This window comes from Oncorhynchus clarkii, chromosome 3 (genome assembly GCF_045791955.1).
Source record: "Oncorhynchus clarkii lewisi isolate Uvic-CL-2024 chromosome 3, UVic_Ocla_1.0, whole genome shotgun sequence".
NCBI lineage: Eukaryota > Metazoa > Chordata > Actinopteri > Salmoniformes > Salmonidae > Oncorhynchus > Oncorhynchus clarkii.
Genome location: NC_092149.1, coordinates 73,602,340 through 73,617,610, shown reverse-complemented (window position 1 = coordinate 73,617,610; position 15,271 = coordinate 73,602,340). Strand labels below are relative to the sequence as shown.

Sequence of the window (15,271 nt, the reverse complement as noted above, 5' to 3'; positions counted from 1 at the left end):
TTCAAACCCTAAACTCAACTTAAACATTTCATCCAAAGCTACATTGTCAAAAGATGATATTTTTGATTGTCATACTGATAACTGAGTTGAGACGCGTTTAGATATTGTTGGTCGGACAAGCTGTGTGTCTGGGCTTATAGTGTCAGTGAGCAAGAAGCAGACCAGTATTACCAAAGTTGCTCACCTGACAACAGTGGTGGCTGGTGGGAGGAGCTATAGGAGGATGGCTGGAATAGAATGAACGGAAAGGTGGTTTCCATATGTTTGATACAGTTCCATTTATTCCATTCCAACCATTACAAAGAGCCCATCCTCCTATAGCTCCTCCCACCAGCCTCCACTGCCTGAGAATAACAGTCTTCACAGATCAATCAACCAACCATTACATCCAAGACTGGCTTCAGAGGCATCAAGACATGCCTATTGCCAATGGTTATATTTATTAATTTTCTGATATAAATATACATTACACACTATAGTTTGAGATAAAGCATACTATACTGGGGGACTATCCCACAGATAAGCGCATTTCCACCATAAAGCATGGAATTCTTCCATCCAGGCAATACGCCCAGTCAGCCAGTCTTTTCTCCCGCTAATCCATCATCACTGCTGTTATTGTTATTGGGTTGTTGTGGTGACGTTGCCAAGTCTTGATCCTTGACATTGTCAGTAGCTTTCTCCACCCCCCTCTGTCATATTTGACCATTCTAAACAGATGACTGGGTTGTGATTAACACAGTGGTTTTAAAGGGATACCTGGACTGTTTAGACATGTGTCTCCCAAGATGCCACGAGACACTGTTAAATAACTCAGCCTTTAAGTTCAACTTTGACCTGTCAAAGTCCTTCAGAGAGAGAGAGAGAGAGAGAAAGAGAGAGAGAGAGAGAGAGAGAGAGAGAGAGAGAGAGAGAGAGGAGTAATGAAATGAGAGTGTGAGAGCAAGAGCGAGAGAGAGAGAGAAATTGGGAAGAAACAGAGATACCACCTTAACAACAGAAGATCCTCCTCTGGACTGGGACTGGGACGAGAGACAGGAGTAGGTGAGGGAATGTTCTACTCTTTCTCCTATTGTTGTGGTCTATCAAATGAATCACGTATATATTATGTTTAGTTACTTAGCTTTTGATGCTAATTAATGCTATATTTGTTAACATGATCAATTCTACTATTTGCTCAGTGTTTTGATATCACATGCACTGGTTATCTTATGTGTGGTGGTGGGCAATGGCAGGTGTTTAAGACTGACTATGATGGACATACAGTTAAAGTCGGAAGTTTACATACACTTAGTTTGGAGTCATTAAAACTAGTTTTTCAACCACTCCACAAATTTCTTGTTAACAAACTATAGTTTTGGCAAGTCAGTTAGGACATCTACTTTGTGCATGACACAAGTACTTTTTCCAACTATTGTTTACAGACAGATTATTTCACTTATAATTCACTGTATCACAATTCCAGTGGGTCAGAAGTTTACATACAATACACTAAGTTGACTGTGCCTTTAAAACAGCTTGGAAAATTCCAGAAAATGATGGCATGGCTTTAGAAGCTTCTGATAAGCTAATTGACATCATTTGAGTCAATTGGAGGTATACGTGTGGATGTATTTCAGGGCCTACATTCAAACTGAGTGCCTCTTTGCTTGACATCATTGGAAAATCAAAAGAAATCAGCCAAGATCTCCACAAGTCTGGTTCATCCTTGGGAGCAATTCCAAAATGCCTGAAGGCACCACGTTCATCTGTACAAATAATAGTACGCAAGTATAAACACCATGGGACCACGCAGCCGTCATACCGCTCAGGAAGGAGACGCGTTCTGTCTCTTAGAGATAAACGTACTTTGGTGCGATAAGTGCAAATCAATCCCAGAACAATAGAAAAGGACCTTGTGAAGATGCTGGAGGAAACAAAAGTATCTATATCCACAGTAAAACGAGTCCTTTATCGACATAACCTGAAACGCCGCACAGCAAGGAAGAAGCCACTGCTCCAAAACCGCCATAAAAAATCCAGGCTACGGTTTGCAACTGCACATGGGGACAAAGGTCGTACTTTTTGAAGAACTTTCCTCTGGTCTAATGAAACAAAAGAGAATAGAACTGTTTGGCCACAATGACCATCGTTATGTTTGGAGGGAAAAGGGGAAGGCTTGCAAGCCAAAGAATACCATCCCAACAATGAAGTACAGTGGTGGCAGCATCATGTTGTGGGGGTGCTTTGGTGCACTACACAAAATAGATGGCATCATGGGGAAGGGAAATTACATGGAAGGAAAATTACGTGGATGTATTGTTTGACCCAAGTTAAACAAATTAAAGGCAACGCTACCAAATACTAATTGAGTGTATGTAAACGTCTGACCCACTAGGAATGTGATGAAAGAAATAAAAGCTGAAATAAATAAATAATTCTCTCTACTTTTATTCTGACATTTCACATTCTTAAAATAAAGTGGTGATCCTAACTGACCATTTTTACTAGGATTAAATGTCAGGAATTGTGAAAAACTGAGTTTAAATGTATTTGGCTAGGGTGTATGTAAACTTCCCACTTCAACTGTAGGTAGCGTAGCGGTTAAGAGCGTTGGACCAGTAACTGAAAGGTCACTGGTTCAAATCCCTGAGCCAAATAGATTTTTCACCTATCTTCTTTTTCACCCAAATTGCTCCTGTAAGTTTCTCTATAAGAGTGTCTGCTAAATGACTCACATGGAGATATAGAGCAACAACAGAGACACAGGTGCAGTGGATAGAGGGGCTCCAAATAACAATACAGGACACTTTGGGGTTAGTACGTGACATGTGCCCCCACAATGAGGATTCAATCTCTGGGGAAAGGACCATGGTTCCACTCAATGTAGATGGCGTTTCCCTGCAATTGTCATCTTGGGTTAGTTTATAGGACTGCATCTACTTCCAGGAAACAGTCTCCCTAAAAACAGCAGTCTACAGTGACTGTGTCAGGGATTAAATGATAGAACTAGATTAGCAAAATGTAGGAACAGACACATCAGCACACTGCCACACACAGACTTACACTACACCTGAACACAAACACACACACAAACACACATCCGTCACGTCTTACTTTCTCTCTGTGATAACAGTGTAATAAACATTTCAAGGATTCTCATGTTGACCATCTTTATTGGGGGGTCAAATTCACACATTCCAGTTAAAAGAGCCCTTCGCACCTTCAGCTGGCCCTAGCTGCTGTTAACCATTAACAACCCATGGCCATGTGAGAGGTAGCATAGCAGGTTAACCTTCTTCTAGAGCTATCAGCACTTTGCTACACTATTAAAACACGAGTGTAGATCGTGGTGTGTCTGTGTGCGTGTTTGTGCGAGATAGGGATTCAGCGTAATGGTTCGCAGTATACACTCTCTAGAGATCTTTTGTCAGTAAAGTATCAGTGTAATCAATGACATTGAGCCCAACCCTACACTGACCTATGTGGTCTCTTATCTCTACGGGATATCCAGTCTTTTAATATATGTGTTTATATCCCTGTTATATCTCTCTATATTGCCAATCAGATTTCTGTTGTGCAAATGTTCCATTCCACCCCCGATTTACTGCAATTTATCTGATGGTGACGTTGCTGTACAGTACATACCTTTGAGTTGCTACAGTATAACTCACAGGAGGTTGGTGGCACCTTAATTGGGAGGATGAGCTCGTGGTAATGGCTGGAGCAGAATCGGTGGAATGGTTATCAAACACATGGTTTTTACAAGTATGTGTGTGATGCCATTTCATTCGCTCCGTTCTAGCCATTATTATGAGCCGTCCTCCCCTCACCAGCCTACACTGGTATAGCTCCAGTACCATTCAAAAGCTTGGACACACTTACTCATTCCTGGGTTTTTCTTTGTCTTTACAATTTTCTACATAGTAAAATAATAGAAGACATCAAAACTATGAAATAACATACAGAATCATGTAGTAACCAAAAAAGTAGCCACACTTTGCCTTGATGACAGCTTTGCACACTCTTGGCATTCTCTCAAACAGCTTCATGAGGTAGTCACCTGGAATGCATTTCAATTAACGGGTGTGCCTTTTTAAAAGTTCATTTGTGTAATTTCTTTCCTTCTTAATGCGTTTGAGCCAATCGGAAATGAACTGCACCTCAGATTGCAGCCCAAATAAATGCTTCACAGAGTTCTAGTAACAGACACATCTCAACATCAACTGTTCAGAGGAAACTGCGTGAATCAGGCCTTCATGGTCGAATTGCTGCAAAGAAACCACTACTAAAGGACACCAATAAGAAGAGACTTGCTCTGGCTAAGAAACACGAGTAATGGACATGTCCTTTGGTCTGATGTGTCCAAATTTGAGATTTTTGGTTTCATACGCTGTGTCTTTGTGAGACTCAGAGTACGTGAATGGATGATCTCCACATGTTTGGCTCCCACCGTGAAGCATGGAGGAAAAGGTGTGATGGTGTGGGGGTGCTTTGCTGGTGACACTGTCTGTGATTTATTTAGAATTTAAGGCACACTTAACCAGCATGGCTACCACAGCATTCTGCAGCGATATGCCATCCCATCTGGTTTGCACTTAGAGGGACTATCATTTTGTTTTTCAACACGACAATGATCCTCAACACACATCCTGGCTGTGTAAGGGCTATTTGACCAAGGAAAGTGATGAAGTGCTGCATCAGATGACCTGGCCTCCACAATCACCCAACCTCAACCCAATTGAGATGGTTTGGGATGAGTTGGGCTACAGAGTGAGGGAAAAGCAGCCAACAAGTGCTCAGCATATGTGGGATCTCCTTCAAGATAGTGGGGGAAGATTCAGACATTGAGATTAGATAGAATGGGGTTTACCACTGATACACACAGTGGATTATTTGATGGTCAGAATTTTTTGGGGGGGTGGGGAAGAGAAGGTAGGTTTGTGTGTGTCAGCGCTCTCGCATTCTGGTCTGTCATACAAGACATGGCAGGGTAAAAACAGAGCGTGACTGTGCTCACCTGTGTGTGTGTGTGTGTGTGTGTGTGTGTGTGTGTGTGTGTGTGTGTGTGTGTGTGTGTGTGTGTGTGTGTGTGTGTGTGTGTGTGTGTGTGTGTGTGTGTGTGTGTGTGTCTTGTATTGTATTCATACCCTGTGGTCTCTGTGCAGGACATGGCTGGGTACAGGCCGAGGGTGATAGTGCTGAGTAAGAAGCCAGGTCAAAGTTTTGGCTTCCTCTTGAGGGTGGAGCAAGGAGAGGATGGTCACCTGATCAGGAACCTGGAGAGGGGCAGCCCGGCCAAGCTGGTGGGTTTGAAGGACGGAGACCGCATCCTCCGGGTCAACGGGACCTATGTGGACGAGATGGACCACACACGGGTGAGGAGGGGGTGAGGGGAAACTGACAGGGCTAGCAGTTGTCCGATTCCACATAAGCCCTAGACCCTCCCTCTTTTTTTACTGTATTGAAATTATAAAGATGTAAGAAATATAGTAATAGTATGGTAATAACCTTGTCTGCTTATATTGTTCACACCTATCAAGTCCTTTAAAGTGCCTGGGGTAAGGTATCAGTATAAGTTAGGTAAATGTGGAATTACTAGAGAACACATGTAGCAATAAGTACTGTACTAATGTAGCAACATACCATACTTTGTCCCATCTCTTTCTCCTGTGCTGTGTGTCCTGGGTTAGGTAGTGGACCTGGTGAAGGAGAGTGGTGCATCGGTCACCTTCCACGTTCTGGATGTGGCATCCTACAAGCAGGCTAAGACTGAGGGGGTGGACCTGTCTGACCCACACGCCACACCCACCCAGCACGCCATGAACGGGGTGGGAGGAGGGGCGCCCAAACCCAAACTCTGCTACCTGGCCAAGTCCAGCGGGGGCTACGGCTTCTCTTTGCGCTCTATCAAAGATGAGAGGGGTGGGACATGCATGCGGACACACACACACATTACACACACGCACACGCACACACACATACACAGTAATTGTGTATCTCTTTGATTGTGATATTGCTGACAAGAGAGAAGAACCAAACTGACAACAGCAATTATTGTAATCTCTGAGGATTCATATTAAATTGTTTTGCTTGTTGATCAAGCATCAAATTAACACATTATCTTCGTCTCACATGGCGTGGGCCCTTAACATACATTCCTGTCTTCTTTATGTCCAATGATAATGAATTTAGGATTGTGAATTTCTTTCCTCCATTTCCTGTCCCAGGTGACGTGGGCATGTTCATGACAGAGGTGGCTCCAGGGGGTGTGGCCGGGAGGGCAGGGGTCAAGACCAACGACCGCCTGATAGAGGTCAACGGGGAGAACACGGAGAACGCCACTCATGACCAGATAGTTGAAAAGGTCAGGGTTCAGTCCTTATTTACACTACTCTGTGGTTAACTTTTAACTTCAATATCTGGCATATTATTCTACAGCCTGTCAACGCATTTTGTTCACTCAGAATACAGGAGTCAGGACAGGGATCATTTGGCAAATCAGTGTTAATTCCATTTGGTTTCCCTGGGCAAATCAGCCTTGAGGGCAGAAACAAATGTGATTGGTTACGTTCAGTCAAGATATGTCGTAAGTCTTTATTTTACATGACAGATAAGAATGTTTACTCTTCTTCTGTTCATTTTGATCTAAAAGTTATTTAACTTTGCGCCCGCCCGAATGAGCCCGTTGTGTGATCTCTGTCAGGTCAAGGCATCAGGCAGCAGCGTCATGTTCCTATTGGTGGATGAGGACACAGACAGGTTCTACAAGATAAAACGCATCAGGATAGGGGCGGGGCTAGCCACAGCAAAGCTCCTCCCACTGAAGCCACGCATCGCAGACTTGGTCAAAGGATCAGACGGCTATGGATACTTCCTAAGGACTGAGCCTAACAAGACAGGTCTGTGTGTTTGTATGGTGTGTGAATTTGGATGCTCAGTAGGTATCCAAAGAAAACTTGGTTACACTACTATAAGCAAACGGGTATAATGCATTATGATGCGGTTATAATGACTTTTCATAAGCGTGTATGAACCCCTTATAATGTCTTATAACAACACATCTGCCAATAGCCACATAGGATCATCACTGTTAAACTATTCACCAACAACAATAGCCATCTGTCTGAATCATTTTACACAATAACACCATCTTAATATCATCCTACCTGCAGGCCACTTCATCAGGGACATTGACAGGGGTAGCCCAGCCGAGAGGGCGGGATTAAAGGAGATGGACAGGCTGGTTGCCGTGGAGGGTGTGGAAGTGGATGGCTGCAGCCATGAGCAGGTGGTGGACAGGATCAGGCAGTGTGGCAGCAAGTGCTGCCTCCTGGTGGTTGATGAAGACACTGACAAGCTCTACAAGATGGTGAGGGTTCTGGGATCCATCTTTCTTGTTGGATTTAGGAAATAAATGTATGCAACAACGGTCATAGGAGTGGGCTCAAGCACATTGGTCTAAACATCTGGCCCCATATTTACATAGTATCTTAGAGTTGGAGTGCTGATCAAGGATCAGTTTTTCCTTTGGGATTATAATGAAGCTGTGGCTGATACTGATGAGCACCACAACGCTGAGAAACTGTTTGAACCCCCTGTGAAAGTTACCACCCCTTCCGCTTTACTTCCGGATCACATCCACTCATCTTTTGAAAATGCTTCACAATTATGTCATCAAACTCGTGGAAACTCGGTCATTTCTATATATATATAGTTATACATATATATATATAGTATATAGTTATATATACAGGATTTAATGTCACATCCTTGCAAACTTAAAACCCAACAATGCAATAATCAATAACAAACTATTACTAGAAAAAAAAGATGAAATGAGAATAGGAAATATGAAATACACAATAAAGTAAAAAAGTAAGTAAGCATACTATGTACAGAAAATATTTAAAAAGTCAGGAAGTGATGGAGGTAGATATGTACCAGGGATTCATGATGGAGGTAGATATGTATGTAAGGTGACAGGGATACTGGAGTGATGGAGGTAGATGTGTACAGAGGTAAGGTGACAGGGATACTGGAGTGATGGAGGTAGATATGTATAGTGGTAAGGTGACAGAGATACTGGAGTGATGGAGGTAGATATGTATAGAGGTAAGGTGACAGGGATTCTGGAGTGATGGAGGTAGATATGTATGTTAGGTGACAGGGATACTGGAGTGATGGAGGTAGATGTGTACAGAGGTAAGGTACAGGGATGGAGTGATGGAGGTAGATATGTATAGTGGTAAGGTGACAGGGATACTGGAGTAATGGAGGTAGATATGTATAGATAAGGTGACAGGGATACTGGAGTGAGGAGGTAGATGTATGTTAGGTGACAGGGATACTGGAGTGATGGAGGTAGATGTGTACAGAGGTAAGGTGACAGGGATACTGGAGTGATGGAGTCAGCCAGCCACCAATTGTGCAAGTTCTCCCACTTAAAAAGATGAGAGAGGCCTGTAATTTTCATCATAGGCACACTTCAACTATGACAGACAAAATGAGAGAAGAAAATCCAGAAAATCACATTGTAGGATTTTTTAATTAATTTATTTGCAAATTATGGTGGAAAATAAGTATTTGGTCACCTACAAACAAGCAAGATTTCTGGCTCTCACAGACCTGTAACTTCTTCTTTAAGAGGCTCCTCTGTCCTCCACTTGTTACCTGTATTAATGGCACCTGTTTGAACTTGTTATCAGTATAAAAGACACCTGTCCACAACCTCAAACAGTCACACTCCAAACTCCACTGTGGCCAAGACCAAAGAGCTGTCAAAGGACACCGGAAACAAAATGATAGACCTGCACCAGGCTGGGAAGACTGAGTCTGCAATAGGTAAGCAGCTTGGTTTGAAGAAATCAACTGTGGGAGTAATTATTAGGAAATGGAAGACATACAAGACCACTGATAATCTCCCTCGATCTGGGGCTCTACGCAAGATCTCACCCCGTGGGGTCAAAATGATCACAAGAACGGTGAGCAAAATCCCAGAACCACACGGGGGGACCTAGTGAATGACCTGCAGAGAGCTGGGTCCAAAGTAACAAAGCCTACCACACACTACGCCGCCAGGGACTCAAATCCTGCAGTGCCAGACGTGTCCCCCTGCTTAAGCCAGTACATGTCCAGGCCCGTCTGAAGTTTGCTAGAGAGCATTTGGATGATCCAGAAGAAGATTGGGAGAATGTCATATGGTCAGATGAAACCAAAATATAACTTTTTGGTAAAAACTCAACTCGTCGTGTTTGGAGGACAAAGAATGCTGAGTTGCATCCAAAGAACACCATACCTACTGTGAAGCATTGGGGTGGAAACATCATGCTTTGGGGCTGTTTTTCTGCAAAGGGACCAGGACGACTGATCCGTGTAAAGGAAAGAATGAATGGGGCCATGTATCGTGAGATTTTGAGTGAAAACCTCCTTCCATCAGCAAGGGCATTGAAGATGAAACGTGGCTGGGTCTTTCAGCATGACAATGATCCCAAACACACCGCCTGGGCAACGAAGGAGTGGCTTCGTAAGAAGCATTTCAAGGTCCTGGAGTGGCCTAGCCAGTCTCCAGATCTCAACCCCATAGAAAATCTTTGGAGGGAGTTGAAAGTCCGTGTTGCCCAGCAACAGCCCCAAAACATCACTGCTCTAGAGGAGATCTGCATGGAGGAATGGGCCAAAATACCAGCAACAGTGTGTGAAAACCTTGTAAAGACTTACAGAAAACGTTTGACCTCTGTCATTGCCAACAAAGGGTATATAACAAAGTATTGAGATAAACTTTTATAATTGACCAAATACTTATTTTCCACCATAATTTGCAAATAAATTCATAAAAAATCCTACAATGTGAGTTTCTAGTTGAAGTGTGCCTATGATGAAAATTACAGGCCTCTCTCATCTTTTTAAGTGGGAGAATTTGCACAATTGGTGGCTGACTAAATACTTTTAGGGGTAAGGGGACTAGGCGACAGAGTAGCAGCAGCTTGCATGTGAATGGGTGTGCGTGTGTGTAGTCAGTATAAAATTATGTGCATATTATGTGTGAGTGAGCAAATGATGGTGTGTGTGTGTGTGTGTGTGTGTGTGTGTGTGTGTATGTGTGTTGGAGTGACAGTGTGTAGAGCCCTGTGAGTGTGCATAGAGACAGTGGAAAGATTGAAATAAAAGTTCAATAAAGATTTTTTATTTATTGATTTATTTCACCTTTATTTAACCAGGTAGGCAAGTTGAGAACAAGTTCTCATTTACAATTGCGACCTGGCCAAGATATAGCAAAGCAGTTCGACACATACAACGACACAGAGTTACACATGGAGTAAAACAAACATACAGTCAATAATACAGTATAAACAAGTCTATATACGATGTGAGCAAATGAGGTGAGATAAGGGAGGTAAAGGCAAAAAAAGGCCATGATGGCAAAGTAAATACAATATAGCAAGTAAAACAATGGAATGGTAGATTTGCAGTGGAAGAATGTGCAAAGTAGAAATAAAAATAATGGAGTGCAAAGGAGCAAAATAAATAAATAAATACAATAAAATACAGTAGGGAAAGAGGTAGTTGTTTGGGCTAAATTATAGGTGGGCTATGTACAGGTGCAGTAATCTGTGAGCTGCTCTGACAGTTGGTGCTTAAAGCTAGTGAAGGAGACAAGGGTTTCTAGTTTCAGAGATTTTTGTAGTTCGTTCCAGTCATTGGCAGCAGAGAACTGGAAGGAGAGGCGGCCAAAGAAAGAATTGGTTTTGGGGGTGACCAGAGAGATATACCTGCTGGAGCGCGTGCTACAGGTGGGTGATGCAATGGTGACCAACGAGCTGAGATAAGGGGGGGCTTTACCTAGCAGGGTCTTGTAGATGACATGGAGCCAGTGGGTTTGGCGACGAGTATGAAGCGAGGGCCAGCCAACGAGAGCGTACTGGTCGCAATGGTGGGTAGTATATGGGGCTTTGGTGACAAAACGGATTGCACTGTGATAGACTGCGTCCAATTTGTTGAGTAGGGTATTGGAGGCTATTTTGTAAATGACATCGCCGAAGTCGAGGATTGGTAGGATGGTCATTTTTACAAGGTTATGTTTGGCAGCATGAGTGAAGGATGCTTTGTTACGAAATAGGAAGCCAATTCTAGATTTAACTTTGGATTGGAGATGTTTGATGTGGGTCTGGAAGGAGAGTTTACAGTCTAACCAGACACCTAGGTATTTGTAGTTGTCCACGTATTCTAAGTCAGAACCGTCCAGAGTAGTGATGTTGGACAGGCGGGCAGGTGCAGGCAGCGATCGGTTGAAGAGCATGCATTTAGTTTAACTTGTATTAAAGAGTAATTGGAGGCCACGGAAGGAGAGTTGTATGGCATTGAAGCTTGCCTGGAGGGTTGTTAACACAGTGTCCAAAGAAGGGCCAGAAGTATACAGAATGGTGTCGTCTGCGTAGAGGTGGATCAGAGACTCACCAGCAGCAAGAGGGAAATCATTGATGTATACAGAGAAGAGAGTCGGTCCAAGATTTGAACCCTGTGGCACCCCCATAGAGACTGCCAGAGATCCGGACAGCAGACCCTCCGATTTGACACACTGAACTCTATCAGAGAAGTAGTTGGTGAACCAGGCGAGGCAATCATTTGAGAAACAAAGGCTGTCGAGTATGCCGATGAGCATGTGGTGATTGACAGAGTCGAAAGCCTTAGCCAGATCAATGAATACGGCTGCACAGTAATGTTTCTTATCGATGGCGGTTAAGATATCGTTTAGGACCTTGAGTGTGGCTGAGGTGCACCCATGACCAGCTCTGAAACCAGATTGCATAGCAGAGAAGGTATGGTGAGATTCGAAATGGTCGGTAATCTGTTTGTTGACTTGGCTTTCGAAGACCTTAGAAAGGCAGGGTAGGATAGATATAGGTCTGAAAGATACAAGGTAAACTCAGTCTGTGTAGCTAAATTGTTAGCTAATTATCAGTTGTATTGCTTGGAAGCTGTTCACTTATAGTCATGTTGGCAGATTAATTTACTTCTGCCAAATGCCGTTTTGCACTTTAAAGACCATTCAAAAAGCCTACTAAAGTTGAAAAACTTCAAGGCTGAGGGGCAGTCATTTCATAGTGTATATAGGCTCAGGAACTGTCCAGAAACAGAAGTGCAGTAAAGAAGACTGGATTGAGATATTGGTCTGAGATGAATTGTGATCTTCCACAGGGAGGCGTTTCTCCTCTGTTCTACTTGGAAGAGATTACGGAATCCCTCCTTCCAGCAACCCCTCCACCCAGCTACCCAGAGAGCGTGCCGGCCCCGGTTCCAGACCCTGTTACCACAGACCTCCTCAAGCTGTGCAAGATGGAGAAGACCTCCGCCGGGTACGGCTTCCACCTCAACGGTATACAGGGAGTCTTTGGCCAGTATGTCAAAGAGGTAACTACAATGAACAGAGCACCTACCTACAGTACCAGTCCAAAGTTTGTAGAATAATAGTGAAGACATCAAAACTATGAAATAATACAGAATCATGTAGCAACCAAAAATGTGTTAAACAAATAAAAACAATGTAGCCACCCTTTGCCTTGCTGACATCTTTGAACTCTTGGCATTCTCTCAACCAGCTTCATGGAGATAGTCACCTGGAATGCATTTCAATTAACAGGTGTTAAAAGTACATTTGTGGAATTTCTTGCGTTTCAGCCAATAAGTTGTGTTGTGACAAAATAGGGCTATCTTCTGTGTAACAACCCTATTTGGTAAAAGACCAAGTCCATATTATAGCAAAGAACAGCTCAAATAAGCAAAGAGAAACGACAGTCTATCATTACTTTAAGACATGGAGGTCAGTCATTCCAGAATATGTGAAGAACTTTGAAAGTGCAGTCACAAAAACCATCAAGCGCTAAGATGAAACTGGCTCTCATGAGGACCGCCACAGAAAAGGAAGACCCAGAGTTACCTCTGCTGCAGAGGACAAGTTCATTAGAGTTACCAGTCTCTCACGAGGACCGCCACAGGAAAGGAAGACCCAGAGTTACCTCTGCTGCAGAGGACAAGTTCATTAGAGTTACCAGCCTCAGGAATTGCAGCCCAAATAAATGCTTCAATGAGTTCAAGTAACAGACACATCTCAACATCAACTGTTCAGAGGAGACTGCGTGAATCAAGCCACTACTGAAGGGCACCAATAACAAGAAGAGACTTGCTTGGGCCAAGAAACATTAGCAATGGACATTAGACCGGTGGAAATCTGTCCTTTGGTCTGATGAGTCTTTGTGAGATGCAGAGTAGATGAACGGATGATCTCTGCATGTGTGGTTCCCACCGTGAAGCATGGAGGAGGAGGTGTGATGGTGTGGGGGTGCTTTGCTGATGACACTTTCAGTGATTTATTTATTCAAGGCACACTTAACCAGCATGGCTACCACAGCATTCTGCAGTGATACGCCATCCCATCTGGTTTGCGCTTAGTGGGACTAGAATTTGTTTTTCAACAGGACAATGACCCAACACACCTCCTGGCTGTGTAAGGGCTATTTGACCAAGAAGGAGAGTGATGGAGTGCTGCATCAGATGTCCTGACCTCTACAATCACCCGACCTCAACCCAATTGAGATGGTTTGGGATGAGTTGGACCGCAGAGTGAAGGAAAAGCAGCCAATAAGTGCTCAGCATATGTGGGAACTCCTTCAAGACTGTTGGAAAAGCATTCCAGGTGAAGCTGGTTGCCAACAGTGTGCAAAGCTGTCATCAAGGCAAAGGGTGGCTGCTTTGAAGAATCTAAAATATATTTTTATTTGTTTAACACTTTTTTGGTTACTACATGATTCCACATGTTATTTCAGAGTTTGATGTCTTCACTGTTATTCTACAATGTAGAAAATAGTAAAAATAAAGAAAAACCCTTGAATGAGTAGGAGTGTCCAAACTTTTGACTGGTACTGTATATCCAACAGGTAGCCTAACAGACAAGAGAATGCATCCCAAATACATTAACTACTATGGGAAAGATCAAGAGGCAAAGCACATGCTAGTCTCAATTCCGTACCTCTGAAACACTCCTGTCATTCAGCAACTGTCAACTGTTGTTTACGTTCCAAACCATTCACATCTCAGCTCACCCCTTGATGTCTTCTCTGTAAGGTGGTGAAGGGTGGAGCCGCGGACATGGCTGGTCTAGAGGACGAAGACATGGTGGTGGAGGTGGACGGTGTGAATGTGGAGCAGAGCAGTCACGAGCAAGTGGTGGGGTTGATCCGTAAGAGTGGCAGCTCGCTGGTACTCCTAGTTGCCGGGAAGCAGGCCAACGACCACTTCAAAGCCAAAGGGGTGGCCATCACTCCTCAGCTCTTCGTCCCGTCGTCCCAAGCCAGGTCCCCATCCCCAGCCCCGTCCCCGTCCCTAGCACGAAGCCACACACCAGCCCAGATAGACACTCCAGCCACTCTGGAGGAGGTCCAAGAGGAGGAAGAGGAGGAGGCAGCTGAGCCAGACACCGCACCGCACCAGGCACGAGAGAGGGTGAGTGACGTAACATAAGTGTGTTCCTTGAGTGCCTTGGTAGCTTCTAAACTAGATCCAAATTATCCAGACAAGCCAAAGTAGTTAAAAGCAAGTTTGTAGCAATTGTATTTTCCAACAGTTCTGTTACCGAAGAATATATGACTCTCTTTCTCTCTCATAGACTCCATCTGTGTCATCAGCAGCATCATCTTGCTCGAGCGATGATGAGAGACTCTGAGAAGTCACCAATGAGAAATAATTTCCTGTCAAGACTTTTTCTGTCTCCCATCAGCCTTTGCACCATGCTGGATAATGCAGGTATCTCTGCTCAAGAACTCTGATCAAACTTAATACATTTCGATGACAGAGGCTGGTTTTAGGTATCAATGCAAATCGGTTGAAAATAGCAATAAATAGCCATTAATGTATTGATCAGTTAGATAGCACTGTCGTCCAACCAGCGTATGGATCAGTATAATCTCATTACGACCACCTGCAATGTAGACCGAGAACACTAGTAATGCCAGTTCAATGTGTTTAACTGGAACAGTAACCATAGTGAGAGAGGCCTACTGTACTACACCTTAATAATAATGCTGTCTTTTAAATATCATTAAAAGGATCAAATACATTTGATTTGTTTTACCCAAAGAGCCATTGTGTCTTTCTGCTCTGATGTCAAATACTGCTCTCACAACGATAATAAATGATCCTGGACCAGATGCCTGTTTATAAGTGTGTATGTATAGGGGCATTGCAGTACTTACTGATTAAAATAAAGGGAACAGAGTAATGGATAACTAAGTCATTA

The 15,271-nt window shown here is 43.5% G+C and overlaps 1 protein-coding gene across 1 annotated transcript; it reads left to right on the top strand.

The window, feature by feature from the left end:
- Positions 1–1,012: 1,012 nt before the first annotated feature.
- On the top strand, positions 1,013–15,111 carry LOC139403892 (Na(+)/H(+) exchange regulatory cofactor NHE-RF3-like). Its single transcript, XM_071147090.1, has 9 exons — positions 1,013–1,044; positions 5,148–5,357; positions 5,673–5,904; positions 6,210–6,346; positions 6,686–6,881; positions 7,155–7,351; positions 12,178–12,390; positions 14,101–14,478; positions 14,642–15,111. Exons 2-9 carry the CDS (start codon positions 5,151–5,153, stop codon positions 14,696–14,698), a joined length of 1,617 nt encoding a protein of 538 aa, XP_071003191.1. The 5' UTR covers positions 1,013–1,044; positions 5,148–5,150; the 3' UTR covers positions 14,699–15,111.
- Positions 15,112–15,271: the final 160 nt, after the last annotated feature.